The 15,241-nt window shown below is 38.6% G+C and overlaps 1 protein-coding gene across 1 annotated transcript in view; it reads right to left on the minus strand.

The window, feature by feature from the left end:
* celsr3 (cadherin, EGF LAG seven-pass G-type receptor 3) overlaps nt 1–15,241 on the minus strand; it is a 232,178-nt gene that overhangs the window by 85,518 nt on the left and 131,419 nt on the right. Inside the window, exons 13-15 of the mRNA XM_048606305.1 lie at nt 8,261–8,402; nt 6,700–6,820; nt 4,330–4,542 (exon numbers count right to left, since the gene is read on the minus strand). Coding sequence (XP_048462262.1) covers nt 4,330–4,542; nt 6,700–6,820; nt 8,261–8,402 — 476 coding nt within the window. The remainder of the gene's footprint in view (nt 1–4,329; nt 4,543–6,699; nt 6,821–8,260; nt 8,403–15,241) is intronic.

Consider the following 15,241-nt stretch of genomic DNA (forward strand, 5'->3'; position numbering starts at 1 on the left):
AAATTAATCCTATTTGCCTGCTCCTGGTCCATATCCATCGAACCTTTCAATTCTATTTATTATCAGTCCTGGGGAAGGGTTCAATTCTGAAATGTCGACTTTCCTGCTCCTCTGATGCTGCCTGACCTGCTGTGTTCCTCCAGCTCAACATCAATTATTTTTACTCTTCTGCATAGTTCTATATCATATGTAAATTGGTTTAATTTGCATTGAGCTTTTCAATTCAAATAATTTATGTAAATTACAGATATACCAAGTCCCCAGACACTCGCTCTGACTTCTGCAATAGAACTCCTCCAACATCAAATTGGTGCCTTTACCCTTCAGTCAATTCCTTATCTTATCTTTCAGATGCTGACTGATATGTATTTCTTCTGTTTGGATTTCAGGTTTCCAAAATATGTAAGTTTTCTTGCTAAAATACAACAGACTACTGAAGATGCTGGAAAATGGAAATAGAAACATAGTGCTGGAAATACTCAACAGGTCTGACAGCATCTGTGGACAGAGGAATGGAGTTAACAGGACAGGGAGAAAGTTTAAAAAAAGGTCCTGGGTAGGGTAGAGGGCAGGAAGTGAGTAAGTGACAAAGATCCAATAGAACAAAAGACAGAGGGAGCAGTAATGGTTGTAGTAAAGAAACAAAGCAATTGCAGTTTGTAAACCTGGGGGTGTCAGATTGAGATTGTTAAAAGCACTATATAATGCCCTTTCTTTTTCACTGCTCATTAGTGTCATGTAGACTTAAAATCCAGTGTTGTAGGATGACCTGTCCACAATCTGTGCAACATATTTTGGACAGAATTCCATTGGCATCATTCTACAAAGGAAGTTCCCAGCATTTCACTACACAACAGCATTCACTGAAGCAAAGTTCTGAGATCAACTCTGGCTGCTTAATGTTCAATGCAGAGACTGTCTTCATACCTTTGGGACTGAAGATTCACCTCCACTTCCATTTTTCATAACCATTGACTTTTATTGTGGCTTTGAGACAATTAAGGATAATATTTATTGCAGCATAATGTATTTACTATTCAAACATTGTAGATCAAATTATAATCACATTACTGCAGTTAATTTTAAATTTCAGCTTTTATTTCACTCTACACAGCATTTTAAGACCAGACTGGTTTAAAGTATCCAGCATGGTTAGCACTGCTGTTGTGAAATACGCTACACAAAATTTAACTGCACCATTTAAAACACTAATTGCTGTAGTGAAACTGTAAGAACATTTTTAATTGATCCAACTATTGATCATCAGATACAATGAGGATTTGGGGTTAGAGCAGTAGCTTTAAACAAGGACACATAATGACTGTGCACTGTATGCCTATTAAAGTTAACGGACCACAAGTGTGATGTGTATTTATGGTTACAATGAGGATTTTTACAAAAATACAATATACATTTGCCCGAATCTTAGTACGGGGAACTGATGCACCTTTGGATACTAAGGAAGTTCCAATAAGCACATAACATGGTACTTGTGAACAAAGTTTAACCTCCAATCACTGGTTTTACTCTGCACAGATTTCTGCACAATTCCCTATGACAGTACCTTGAGGTGGCCAGAACCACAGAGACTTGGCCTGCTTGTCCTATAATCTACTTATCCTGGCTTTAACATAGATTTACTTACAGCTTTCATAACAGATGGAGCGAGTGTAAAGCAGTTCAGCAACATGACAACTTCAACGCAGCTCAGAACTCCACGAAAATGTATTCAACCCCATGCCTCTCTCCCAACGATGCTCACCAGTCTCCTGCACCATCTGACAGCACATGCCAATCTTCTGCAACTCTCAGTAGTGCTCACAGCCCCATGGCACTCACACCTCCAACATATTTCATCCCACCTGCACACCCCAATAGTGTTCATCTCCTCACAGTGCTTACTATCCCCGCACAAACTTTCTGATGGTGCTTACCAGCTTCCATTCACAACCACAGAAGTGGTGAAGCTTTTGACATCATCAGTCTGACAGGAGCCAGGTCAGTTGGAGAAGGAAGTGCAAGAAAGGAGAGAGAGTCAGGGCAGGCAGAGTGGGTATGGGAGGGGAACTGAACTGCGTCAGTCATTGAGGGGTGGTGCAGAATGTTGTAAGGTGAGAAACGAAAGGGGTGAGTATCGTCATGTGGTGAGAGCCTTATTTACTATATCTTGGATCTCAATTTCAGATTTAACTTTAATAATTGATAATGTTCATTACAGGGGAACCCTTTGCATTCTACCCCCACCTCTCTCGCCAAGTATAGCTGCTGCTAAATCTATGCTGCCTTCAACTAGACATTCCACATTCATTCCCAAAGAATTTATTTCCTCAGTGTTTTGAAGGTTTCTCGAATCCCAGTTAGCTGAATATTCCTTCGTTGATAGGTTTAAAACTGTTCTCTTTCCTTTGCAGTTTTCCTTTTCACTGGACCCACATATCTCTTTCAGCCTGCTACTCCACTTATATCTTTTGCAGCTCCCTTCCAGCCCTCATATCTCCAGCAGTGATCTTCTCTCCCACCTACACCATACATATTCCCTCCTTATCGACCGATAGATCTCCCGGGTCAGCATGGTGTGGTGATTGGCGCTGATTGTGAAACATCACTGTTCAGTCTGCAAGCCAAAGGGATCATCAAGTTTGTGTTGATTTTCCCGATGTAGAGGAGACCACAACATGAACAGCGAATGCAGTATATCGAAGTGCATGCAGTACAAGTAAATTAGTGTTTCAGCTGGAATGAGTATTAGGGGCCTTGGATGACAAGAAGGAAGGAGGTAAAAGGAAATATTTTATCTATTGTGCTTGCTTGCAAAGGTGATAGGGGACGGAGAGGGTAATGGAGGAGTGGAACAGTGCTGTAGAAGGAATGATTCCTTATGGAATGCTGAGAGTAGAGAGAAAAATGCATCTGGTAGTAGGAAATGATCCACTGAATGTGAGGTGAGGTGGAAGGCAAGGGAAAAGGAAATTCTTATCAGGGGAGAATGGGAAAGGGCAGGGATGTGGAAAATGGAATTGAGGGAAAAGAAGGACACATGATATAGTATGGAAGGTTGCTTCTTTACAACAGACGCAACAGCGAAACCAAGAGAATGGAACTGGGTCTTTACAAGAAGCAGGAGACAGCAGGTAACCTATGAAACTCAGTGAACTTATAGTGAACATTGGTTAGTTGATGTATTTTGAACTTACTGCTGGAGTGGAATACAAGAGGCATAATTTCTATACATTATGCAAAATTAGCCTTCTGAAAACTGGAGCATAGGAGGCAACTGGATTGAAATTTTATATCTTGAGAGGCCTTAACAGAGTGTAAGTAGAAAGGAAGCTTCCACTTGCAAGAGCACCTAGAAATTGGGATTACTTCAAAATAAGGATTTGCCTTTCTAAGATAAAGATATGAAGAAACATTATCTCAGAGGGTTGTGAATCTTTTGAATTCTCTTCCTCAAAAGGGAGTGAAAACAGAGTCTTTGAATATTTTTAAAGGGGGTAGATAGATTCTTGATCAGAAAGGGAGTAAAAAGTTATGATGAGAGGTGGCAGTAATCACATTAGCCATCATCTTATTGAATGGTGAAGTAGGCTCAAGGGATTGAATGGCTTACTCCTGCTCTTAATTCTTATTTTCGTACGTACACCAATGGCTTCCTTTCGCCTTTCAATCATCTTTTTTAAAACCATGCTTCCAGGCAGGATCTATGCAGCAACACACTATATCTCCAAAAATACCTTTCTTATATAAATGGAGGTTAAACAAGTGGGGTCTTTGTCAATTAAGAGAATCACTGAGACATGAACTAATTCCTGTGTTGAAGGGACTGTCATGAGGAAAGTTTAAATAGATCGGATTTATATTCTCTTGGGTTTAGAAGAATAAGAGATGATCTCATTCAAACATATAAAATTCTCACTGAGATCAAGAGGGTGGATGTAGGGAGGATATTTTCCTCCTTATGTTAGATGTGAGGAACACATTCTGGGAATAAGACACAAGCCGTTTAGCACCAAGATGAAGAGGAATTTCTTCACTTTGAGCATGATATTTTCCAGCAAGATCAATAGCTTTAACAGCTCACTAAAACATAATTCCACACTAAAACATAAACCTAATCATTTACTCTTTGTCAATTTATATGAAGCATGATATTGTTTATTCTAAACAAGTCAATGTCAAAGTTATAAATTATTTACAGACAGTTAGCACTGGGTGTGAAGATCAAATCAGTACAATTTTTAGTAATTTCACTTATGGTACAAAGTTAATTTAAGCCTCTCAGCTGTGCAAAATTTTAAAAAAAAGTCCCATTTCTACAGCATATTGGCAATAAATTATCCCTAAGGGACATTTCTCACCTTCACACCCACTGTGCGTGACCTCCGCAAAAGGATTATCACACTGGTTGCACTGACGTCCAATCACTCCTGATCTACAGTGACATTGGCCGGTTTCTTGATCACATGACCTGGAAAACGAGCCAATGGGATAGCAGTCACAAGGTAGGCATGCATCGCTTCCAACAGGCCGATAGTGAAACTCCTGAAAGAACAAAAATGGACTCAAGTTAAATGGAGTTTAAAACAATGATATTTTGTGTGACTCCTTGCTTATAAAAATTATGAACCAAGTAAATCCATAAATCACAAAGAAATTGGGAGTTCTTATGGTTTAGTATTTAAAAATTAATATGGCCAACATTGGGAACTTGGTAATCCAACCAACTTCAAATTCAACTCAAGCAATATTTCAGTGATCATTCTTTCATAATTTTTGTGAACAGCAGAGGAATAAAAATAGTGTTTATTTCAAGGTGGTACGAACTGGAACTAGAAACTGTAAAATCAACTCAAATAAATTCAATAAATCTAGCTGGAAAACTACAAATGGCATGAATAATGCTAATATTATTGGGCTAATAATCTTGTGACCTAGGATAATATTCAATTACTCAGAGTTCAAATCCCACCATGGCAATTGGGAAATTTAAATTCAGTTAATTAATAAATTTGGAATAAAAGCTAGTCTCAGTAAAGATAAAAATGAATCTAGTGACTATCATGAAAAACATTGGTGGACAATTAAATAGATAAAAAGAAGATGCACAAACATTCCCAACTTCAATGCTGGACAACTCCAGATCATTCAAGAAAAAGATAAGGATTTGTGCAATTGCAACCATCTACACACACAAGTGTCAAATGGGTAATCCATCTCAGCATAATCCTTAAGTCCCCAGCGTCATGGAAGACAATGGTCAGTCAACTCAATTCATTACACCTGATATCAAGAAATAGTCAAAGGAACCAGATACAGGAAAGCCTATAGACAGTTCAAACATTCCAGCCATAGTAGTGAAGAGACTTGTGCTTCAGAACTCGCTAAGCTCCAAGTCAAGTTGCTCTAGTACAAATACAAACTGACATCTTTCTGACAATGCATAAAATTATCAAACTGTACCCTGTCCTCAAAAACAAGACAAACCCAATTTGGCCAATTCTTGCTCCTTTAGCGTCAAGCTAGCATTTAACCAAGTGTGGCATCAAGAAGTCCTAGAAAAATTCAATTTGATATAAATCGAGTGAAAACCTTCTGGTGGTTGGGCCAGCAATATGAAGTACTGTAGTTATATGATCAGATCAGAGGCTAAGAACTCTGCAGCAACAACTAATCTCTTGACTCTACATCTGTAAGGAGAAGTCAGCAGTATGATGGAATACTCCATACTTGTTTGCATGAGCACAGCTATAACACTCAGCCAGCTTGAAACCACTAAGGAGAAAGCAAACCACTTGAAATCCCATCTAGTATCTTAAACCGTTTGCTACCTCCACCATCAGTGCACCATGGCAGCTGTGAATTATCGACAGGATGCACAGCAACAACTCACCAAGGCTCCTTTGGTAGCACCTAGCACTGTAATCTCCACCGCCAAGAATAACAATTAACAGGCACTGGGAACAATTCAGAAGGCAGTTCCCTTCCAACACTTTCACATCATCCTGACTTGAAACTATAACACTGTTCTTTCATAGCTGCTGTTAAAATCCTCCAAGTCCCTTCATAATAACACTCTAGGTATATCTGCATGTCACAGACTGCAGAAGTTCAAGATAGCAGCTTACCACCACCTTCTCAAGGTTACTTAGGGAGTAGCATAAATGTTGGCTATGGCAGTGAACCCAGACTCCCATGATCAAATGTATGTTTGAAAAGTGACAGAAATAGTCTGTAAAGGATGTAGTTATTGACTTGTGTAGTGCACTACTAAAGTGGGTGACTTACAGAGATGAGTCTTAAAGACACTGATGGAGTAGAATCATTCTGTACATCATTGTTAGATATTTATTATACGAGGCTGAATCACGAAACAAGGAAAGCATTGGGGAAATTGCTGTCTGTGCCAGCCTAGAAAACCTATTGTCAAATTAGATTCTTTGAGAGGCAGAGTACATTGAAGCAATAACCACAACCATTATATAAAGAAAAGTTAAACTGATGCTGCTTATACTGGTAATGATAAGTATCATCACTGAATCTCAATAAAAATCAAAAGCTGATTTATTTTTAGTTGTACATTCAAGATGTTTAGACGTTTTAATGTATGACAGATATTCAAACCTTAATGAATACTCAATATCAGGGAAGGACAAGAAAGATAAAAAAATGGTATTTCCTTGAGGAGGTGACGATACTAACCTTACAATAGCATTGGCCATTTGTCTTGTTGCAGTCAGGGTCAAAGCCCTTTTTGATATCACAGTTGCAAGGTCCACAAGTTGGATTCCCCCACCAGCCTTTGGGACACTGGTGGTCAATTCTAGATGAAAATTCAGGAGAGAGCAAAAATCATTATAGCACTTACCATTTGCTGTGCAAAAGACACAGTTGCAAAATATCAACTCCCATTCACAATCCATAATAAACTTTGAACCCAAACTTGGATAGGCATGAAAAAGCACATGGTCACTTTTAAAGCTCTGGAAGTAAATTACTTACTCATTGCAGTGTCAATCAAAAATATTATGTATAAAGGTAAGTCAAACAAATAAGAATCAAATATTATTTCTCTCTTTAACAGTCAACAGTAACTGGTACACTATAAACCAACTCTATGATATGATGTTGTTGTAATACAAATTCTAAGGATATAAAGAATATATAGAGGAGGAAAGGGAAGAAAAGGACAAAGAGAATAGAGCAAGGACTTATGCACATGGACGGAAGGATGCATCATTCTTTTGAATACAACATGTTAACTGATTAAACTGTAGTGGCAGCAAATCCTTGGCAACAAAACAACATCTACCTACCCACAGTAATCACTTTTCAGAGTTAAGGGCATCTCAAAATACATTTTAGGCAGGTACAAACTCATTTAGGGGTAGGGGTTGGAACTTGGGATGAAAGAATAAAGGTGGATGATTGCTACAGTTTTTGTTCCACATCTTAAGCAGACTGAACTGTTATATTCAAAAAAGCCAGACGGTGAAGATTAGAACTGGAACCAATCTTTGCATGCGTCATCTGTATTTATTACAGTTACACATGACAAGCAAGCACCTCTTAATTCAGTAACTACACTTTTAGCCTGTCTATCTATTTTATAATAAAATGTTTGGATGTGTTGCGACACCTCATGGTCATCAAATCATGAAGACAGGCTTTGAACCTGGATCTTCTGGCTCTGAGCCCGAGACACTGCCACTCCATCAAAAGATCCTCAGTCTGTCTAATTATAGCGTACACATGACTGTTCCAATTAATTCCCACCACTTTATACAATTTAATGCAAGTCAATATCGAACTAACATAGAGCCCTTGTGGCACAGTGGTATTGTTCCTACCTCTGAAGCAGGAGGCCCAGGTTGCTGCTCCAGAGGTGTGTAAGAACATCTCTGAATAGCTTGATTAGGAAAATATCTATACAACAGATGGGTACTTTCTGAAGATGAACAATAAATGGTGGCCTTACCATTGATTTCCATATCCTGCGGATGAATACCAAATTCATATAATGCACACAATTTCCACAGAACCATTTGATGGTTGGGAAAGCAGTCGTGGCCTAACAACATTTAGCACAATCTATTCAGACTGCAACATTTTTTTTAAACTGTAAGATACATCATGACATGCTTATGTCATTCCTCAGATTTTCTATACAAATTATTCTCATAATGGCAACACTTTTGTTGCTTCTAATGTCATTCTCTAACAGAAATGTATTGCATCCCTCCATACAGTGGTATTGTTTTACCTGTGTTCACAGTACTGGCCGAAATGGTTCTCTCCACAATCACATGTGTACCCATGAGAGGAACTGGGTTTACGACGACAGACAGATTCATTCTCACATGGATTCAGCTGACAGGCATCGATACAAGACTCACCATAGTAACCTAAATATGAAACATTCTTAAATATTTCACATCAACTTTTAAGGCACCTCTGCACTTTTTATCTGATAAACTCTTTGTGGATTGGATTTATCATTGTCACTTTAAATTAGCATTATCTACTACAGTGTTGTCTGATAAATTACTGTGTGCTACATGGGTCTAATCTGGAATCTAAATGTAGTTAATTAAAACTGATTGACAGTCGACCGTTAGTAACTATTTAACGGGTACTTCCTCCATGGCAAGGCCTCTACCAATCTAAGTCCACTTGCCAAACAACCAGCACATGCCTTACACACTATGTAAACATGCTGTTCCCTTTTACAATTTTTTTTTGCAAATTGTCCTGATGAGTACGTGACAGAATGCTTCAACAAAATGTGCTATATGATTGCACAAAAGATGTGAAGCGGGTCAGCTGTTAGGACAGAATTATATTTTTTTAAAAAGTGTAGAGTTACAAAAAGGTCACTAACCAGGGTAAATTTACAGTACAATGGAAAACTGGCTAAACATATACTGAGAGTTTCAAAAGAAATTTAAAAAGAGAAGCGTTAAAAAAGTGTTGATCATAAAGAAATTGAGTCTGCGGAGTTAATAGTGGAAAATAAGGACATCACAGATTAACTGAACGGGTATTTTGCATTGGTCTTCACTGTGAAGGATAAAAGTAACATCCCAGGAATAGCCGTGCATCAAGAAAAGGAAGGGAGGAATTCAAGAAAGTTACAATCAGCAAGGAGGTGGCACCGAACAATTTGTTGGAACTGCAAGCTTGTTTTACTTTTCCAAAATTCCTTAGTTTCAGGCAAAGTAGGGAATGTAATTTGCGATGAGGGCAGGAGATAGAAAGCAGTAAAGTACAGGGCAGTTAGCTTAATGTCTGTCATAGGGAAGGTGTTAGAAGCCATTATTAAAGCCATTACAGCAGAACACTTCAAACATTCAAAGTAAGTAGACAGAGTCAATGTGGCATTGTGAAAGGTAATTCATGTTTAACCAATGTATTAGATGAAGTAATGTATGCTGTGAGTAAAAGGGCTCTGGTGGATATCAACTGATGAAATTCCAGAAGGTATTTGATAATGGATCACATCAAATATTGCTGTGGAAAATAAAATCTCATGGTACAGGCAGTAATATATTGGCATGGATGGAAGATTGGCTGGCTAACAAGAAACAGTAGGCATAAATGGGTCATTCCTTGTTTGGCAAAATAAAACAATTGGTGTGTGATGGTGCTGGGGCCTCAACATTTTACAGGCTGAAGGAACTGAAGGTGTAGTTTATATATTTGTAAGGGACATAAAGACTGGCAGGAAAGTGAGTTGTGAAGAAGGTAAGAGACTGCAAAGGGATATATAGATAGTGAATGGGCAAAGATCTGACAAATGGCATATAATGTGAGAAAACGTGGGATTGTCCATTTTGACAGGAAGGATATAAGAAAACGTATTATCTAAATGGTGAGATCTTGCACAGCTCTGATATACAGAGGGATGAGGATGCCCGAGTGCATGAATTACAGAAGTTATCATAGGGGTACAGCAAGTAGTTAGGAAAGATATTAGAATGCTTTTTTTTGCAAGAGGATTTGAACGAAAAAGTAGGGAGGTTATGCTTCAGTTATACAGGGCATTGGTAAGGCCACTTCTGGAGTACTGTGGACAGTGTTGGTTTCCTTAGGTGAAGAAGGATCTCAGTGTGTTAGAAGATTTTTAGAGAAAGTTTAGCAGACTGACTAATGCCTTGGCCTTGAACGAGCTGATTGGCTCATGAGGAAAGATTGTACAAGCGAAGCCTGTATCTGGTGAAGTTTAGAAGAGTAAAAGGCAACTTGATTGAAATATAAGAAGTCCTGAGGGGTCTTGACAAGATGGATTTGTGTACGATGTTTCCCCTTATTGGAGAACCTAGAACTAGGGTCACTATTTAAAAATGAGGAATCACTAATTGAAGACCGCGATGAGGAGAATTTTTTTTCCACACCAGTGTCATAAATCCTCGGAACTCTTGCTTCCACTGTCGAGGTTGACACCCCTCTGATAACTAAAACTGAAACACCCATAGAGGTGCGCCTCACCCTATAATCTGTTAAAAGAGCCTCAATCTGGTATAAAGGAGTGGTTAAATAAAAATAAACCCCTGAAACTCTCTTTATAATCAACAAGTAACAATTTATTTATCTATCTCTAACTGTGAACAAACTAATTAAACTATTAACAAACCAAATACCCCTTCCGACTATTAACTATTCCCGAATAAAACAAGATTATAATGGTATACTGTTCCAATAAAAACAAGTCCCACTTTATATAAAATAAAAAACAGAATTTTTAGTCTCTCGAAATTACAGCCAGGTTACGTCTTCCAGAATGTTCTGTGCCTTTTCTGTTGAATGGGCTGTCAGGAGCTCCTTCTCTGTGAATTTTTCCATCAGGAATGCCTTCTCTGTCAAATTCTTTGGTCAGGAAAATGAACTATTTGTGCCATAAATATGTGACAAAGCTTACTCTAAGGCTTAGAGAATTCTGTGACAGCCGGTGATTCTTTCTTTTAGAGCTGAGAGCTGTTCTCTTGGAAGATGGCAGTTGGCTCTCTTCAGAGTTTCCAAATGCCCTCATCTTTTATACCTTTGATGACATATCAATTTCTTAAAATAGGATTAGTTCTATGTTGTCAAAACCATCAGATCTAAATTTAATTTTTTTGGTATGTAAGGGCTTGGTTTAAATTAATTGGTTAAAATTCAAAAACCTGTCTTCTTGGTAAAAATGCTGCTTTGCTTGCTAACAATATATTATTTTGGTACAAATGTTTTAATTCAGATGCTCTGTGCACCTGTAAGCCCACAGACATCTTTTTTGAACGTCTAAGCATAGAAAAAGCACATCGTCTTTTAAAGGGACCACACACTGTGTTCCCCATAGCATTTTACAAACGCCAACATTTTACAAACACCAAATTCTAATGTCCTGCCCTCTAATTCACAAGTACGCTATTCAAATTCGCAACACCTTCCCCCTTAAGCAAGAAAAAGAATCATCAATATGTAAATCAAATGTTTGTAACATAAGACTCCAATTAAATAATCTAGTGTTCTTGTCCTTAAATCTTTCCAGAAATGTCAAAGGATTGTGATCGGTATGCATAATTGTCTCTGATGCACTGTTGGCAACATAAACATTAAAATGTTGTAAGGCCATTACCAAACTCAATAACCCATTTTCAATGATTGAATATTTTCTCTGGTGGATGTTGAGTCTTTTCTGAATAATAACCAATTGGCCTTTCAATTCTACAATCATCCTCGTGTAACAACACAGGTCCAACACTACATTGTTTGTGTCGATGGCGACTTTAAACAGTATCAAGAAATCTGCGTGGCTAAAACTGGTATGGTGCTTAGCACTGCTTTTAAATTCTCAAATGCCTCCTGGCATTGTTCTTTCCACCAAAATTTTGCGTTCTTTTTTTAACAAATCTGTCAGTGGTGCCACAATGCTTCTTTAGTTTGGTACAAATTTCCTGCAGAACCCGCTCAGACCTAAAAATCATAGCACTTCCTTCTTTGAGGATGGTCTTGGAAATTCCTCAATGACCTTAGTCTTCACATTCCTCGGTGTCATCTGTCCCTGTCCGATGTTGTGCCCTAAGAAATTCTGTTTTTGCCAAGCTTATGACCAACTTTGCCTTCCGTTGTCTCTCAAAGAGCTCTGTCAAATGCTCCATGTGATCTTTCCATGAATGGCTAAAGACCACGAAGTTGTCTATATAGATGGCACAACTAGTTAATCCTGCCATAACCCAAAGTCTTTGAAAAGTGGCTGGTGCATTTTTCATTCCAAAGAGAATGACTTATATTGATGGAGCCCATTTGGGGTTACAAACGCAGAAAATGCTTTCATTCTCTTCGACAAAGGTCCTTGCCAGTAACCACGAACTAAGTCCAACTTTGTGATGTAAGTGGCTTGTCCTACTTTATCCTCCAGCCTTGGAATTGGGTATGAGTCAGATTTGGTCACAGCGTTGACCTTCCGATAATGTACACAGAATTGTTGATTACCATCAGGTTTGGGAACCAACATGATCGGCGAACTCCACTCGCTTTGACTTGGCTTTATGATGGCTTCTTAGAGCATCACTTCCAATTCCTTATGAACCTGCATTGTTTGAGAGGATTAAGCCTGTAGGGGTGTTGTTTTATCTGAAGAGCATTCCCTACATTAACCTCATTTGCTATAATATCAGTCCTCACTGTTCTATTTCTACATGTGTCCTCATAGCACTGTAACAAGTCTTTCAATTCAGTTCTCTGTTCCTTGGTCAGATAACTCACTACCCTATCGCATTCTTTAAGGACTTCCTCATTATTCAATTTATTCTGAGGAATATCAAAATCCACATCATCTGGATTTGATTCCTCACTCTCAGTGGTCGTAAATAATACCTGTTTCTCTGGTTTCCTTTCCCTGTCTTGGTAAGGTTTCAGCATGTTCACATTACATGCCTGATAATCTTTTTTCCAATCTGGCATCTTTACCAGATAATTCACCTGACATAACTTCTTCTCAATCTGATAGGGACCACTAAACCTTGCTTTGAAGGGATCTCCTACCACTGGTAACAGCACCAATACTTTATCCCCATGAGCAAATGGATGAATTTTAGATTTCTTATCTGCTTCTTGCTTCATTATGTGCTGTGTCACCTTCAAATGCTGTCTAGCTAATTCACCCAGTCTATTTAATCTTTTTCTCATCTCAGATACATAATCCAACTGTGAGATCTCTGACTTCGGACCTATCAACCTTTCCTTAATTAATTTTAAAGGCCCTCTTACTTCATGTCTGAATATCAATTCAAATGGGGTGAACTGATGCGATTCATTTGGAGCATCTCTAATAGCAAATAATATAAATGCAATACCTTTATCCCAATCATTTGGGTAATTCTGGCAATAAGCCCTTAACATTATCTTTAGGGTCCAATGCCACGTTTCAAATGCTCCGAGATTCAGGATGGTACGCACTTGATTTAAAGTATTTGATGTCTAAACTGTCCATGACCTCCTTAAATAATTTGGCAGTAAAATTGGACCCTTGATCTGATTGAATCTCCCTGGGTAAAGAAAGTAAGCAACTCCTCCACAAGCTTTTTTGCTTTGACATTCTATAATGGATGTGTCTACCAGGTTTCCGGAGGCAATTCCATTATGGTTAGCAAGTACTGGTTCCCATTTTTGGTTTTAGGGAGGGGACGTACACAAACAAACATAACCCGTGTAAAAGGTTCTTCAAACGCAGGAATGGGCATCAAAGGTTCTGGCTTAATTACCGCCTGTGGCTTTCCTACTATTTGCCAGATATGACAGGTATGGCTAAATTCAACCACATCTTTATGTAATCCAGGCCAATAGAAATGCTACTGTATCTTAGCCTGAGTCTTCCTCACTCCTAGATGACCTCCTACAGGTAATTCATATGCTACCTACAATGCTTCCTGTCTGTATTCTACCAGCAACACAATCCGGTGAACTTCCATTTCTCATCTGTACTAACCTGCCCAGATCTCCATTTCCACCTTAAGATTTTATCCTTAAGGTAATAGCATTCTGGAATAAATTCTGATTCCTTTTCTGAGTAGGCTTAATGATATAAATTCTTTATTGTCTCATCTTTTTGTTGTAATTCCATTAATCTTTCAGAAGTAAACACCTCTGCCTGGTCCTTTACCTGCTCAGGTTTTACCTTTACCATTTCATCAAACAGGGTGTCAGCTAACTGGACCTCAACTCCTTCATCTTTCTCTTCTGTTTTCCCTTCTTGTTTTAGCTTATGGCTGCGGGATTTTGTCACCACACAGTCCGGAAAAAATCCAGGGTATTTTTCCTTTAACTCCTCAGTTCCCATGGTTTTCTTTTGGCTTCTCTGCTACAATGGGCATCTCCCACCTTTGCTCTGGCTATATCATTTCCAAGAACAAATTGTATTCCTGGAATAGCCACTCTTTCCATCACTCCCACTATCACTGCCCCAGTCTTGATTGGACTTTCTAGCCTTATCTTACACAGTGGAGCACTAATTCTCCATTTATTCCACAGATTATCACTCTCTCAGGAACATTTAAGAAGAAGTACAAATACTTTCACCTCTTACTACTAGAGACTGACCAGCTCCTGTATCTTTCAATATTTTAACTTCTTTATCTACTATGTCCCTGCTCTACCTGAATAAACCTTACCCACACCGGTGAAGTCTTTGAAAAGATCAGGTGCTATCTTGCTAACCAACCATGACTAGGCTGTGCACTCTCTTGCAACTCCTTGACTTCTCTTGGGATTTCCTTCACTACTTCAACTAATCCCACTGGTTTAAGCCTCTTTTACCACATCCTTTTTCCCAGTGCCTTTCTTAATCCACCAGCACTGTGACTTTGTGAGTCCCACTTTATCGCAGTGAAAACATCTGAGGTCTTTCACCTATTTTCCACCTTCTTGGGTTTCTTTTTTCACATGTAGTAAACTGTTCCCACTGTGATCTACTTTTTGTTTTTCATTGAATGATCTCCCTCTTTCCCAATTTCTATCCCTCATGAAATGAAATTGCTGTCGGAAGGTAGATTTCGATTTATGCACTAAAGCATATTCGTCCGCCATCTCTGTAGGTCTTCTCGCTGTTTTAACTTTCTGTCTCTCAACATGAGTTCTGATCATTTCTGGATGTGAGCTTTTAAACTCCTCCAGCAGAATAACATCTCTAAGATCCTCATGTCTTTTCTATCTTTAGTCTCTCATCCATCTATCGAAGTTGCTCTGCTTAATTCTTTCAAACTCGATA

This window comes from Rhincodon typus, chromosome 16 (assembly GCF_021869965.1).
Source record: "Rhincodon typus isolate 14 chromosome 16, sRhiTyp1.1, whole genome shotgun sequence".
In the NCBI taxonomy this organism is placed as follows: domain Eukaryota; kingdom Metazoa; phylum Chordata; class Chondrichthyes; order Orectolobiformes; family Rhincodontidae; genus Rhincodon; species Rhincodon typus.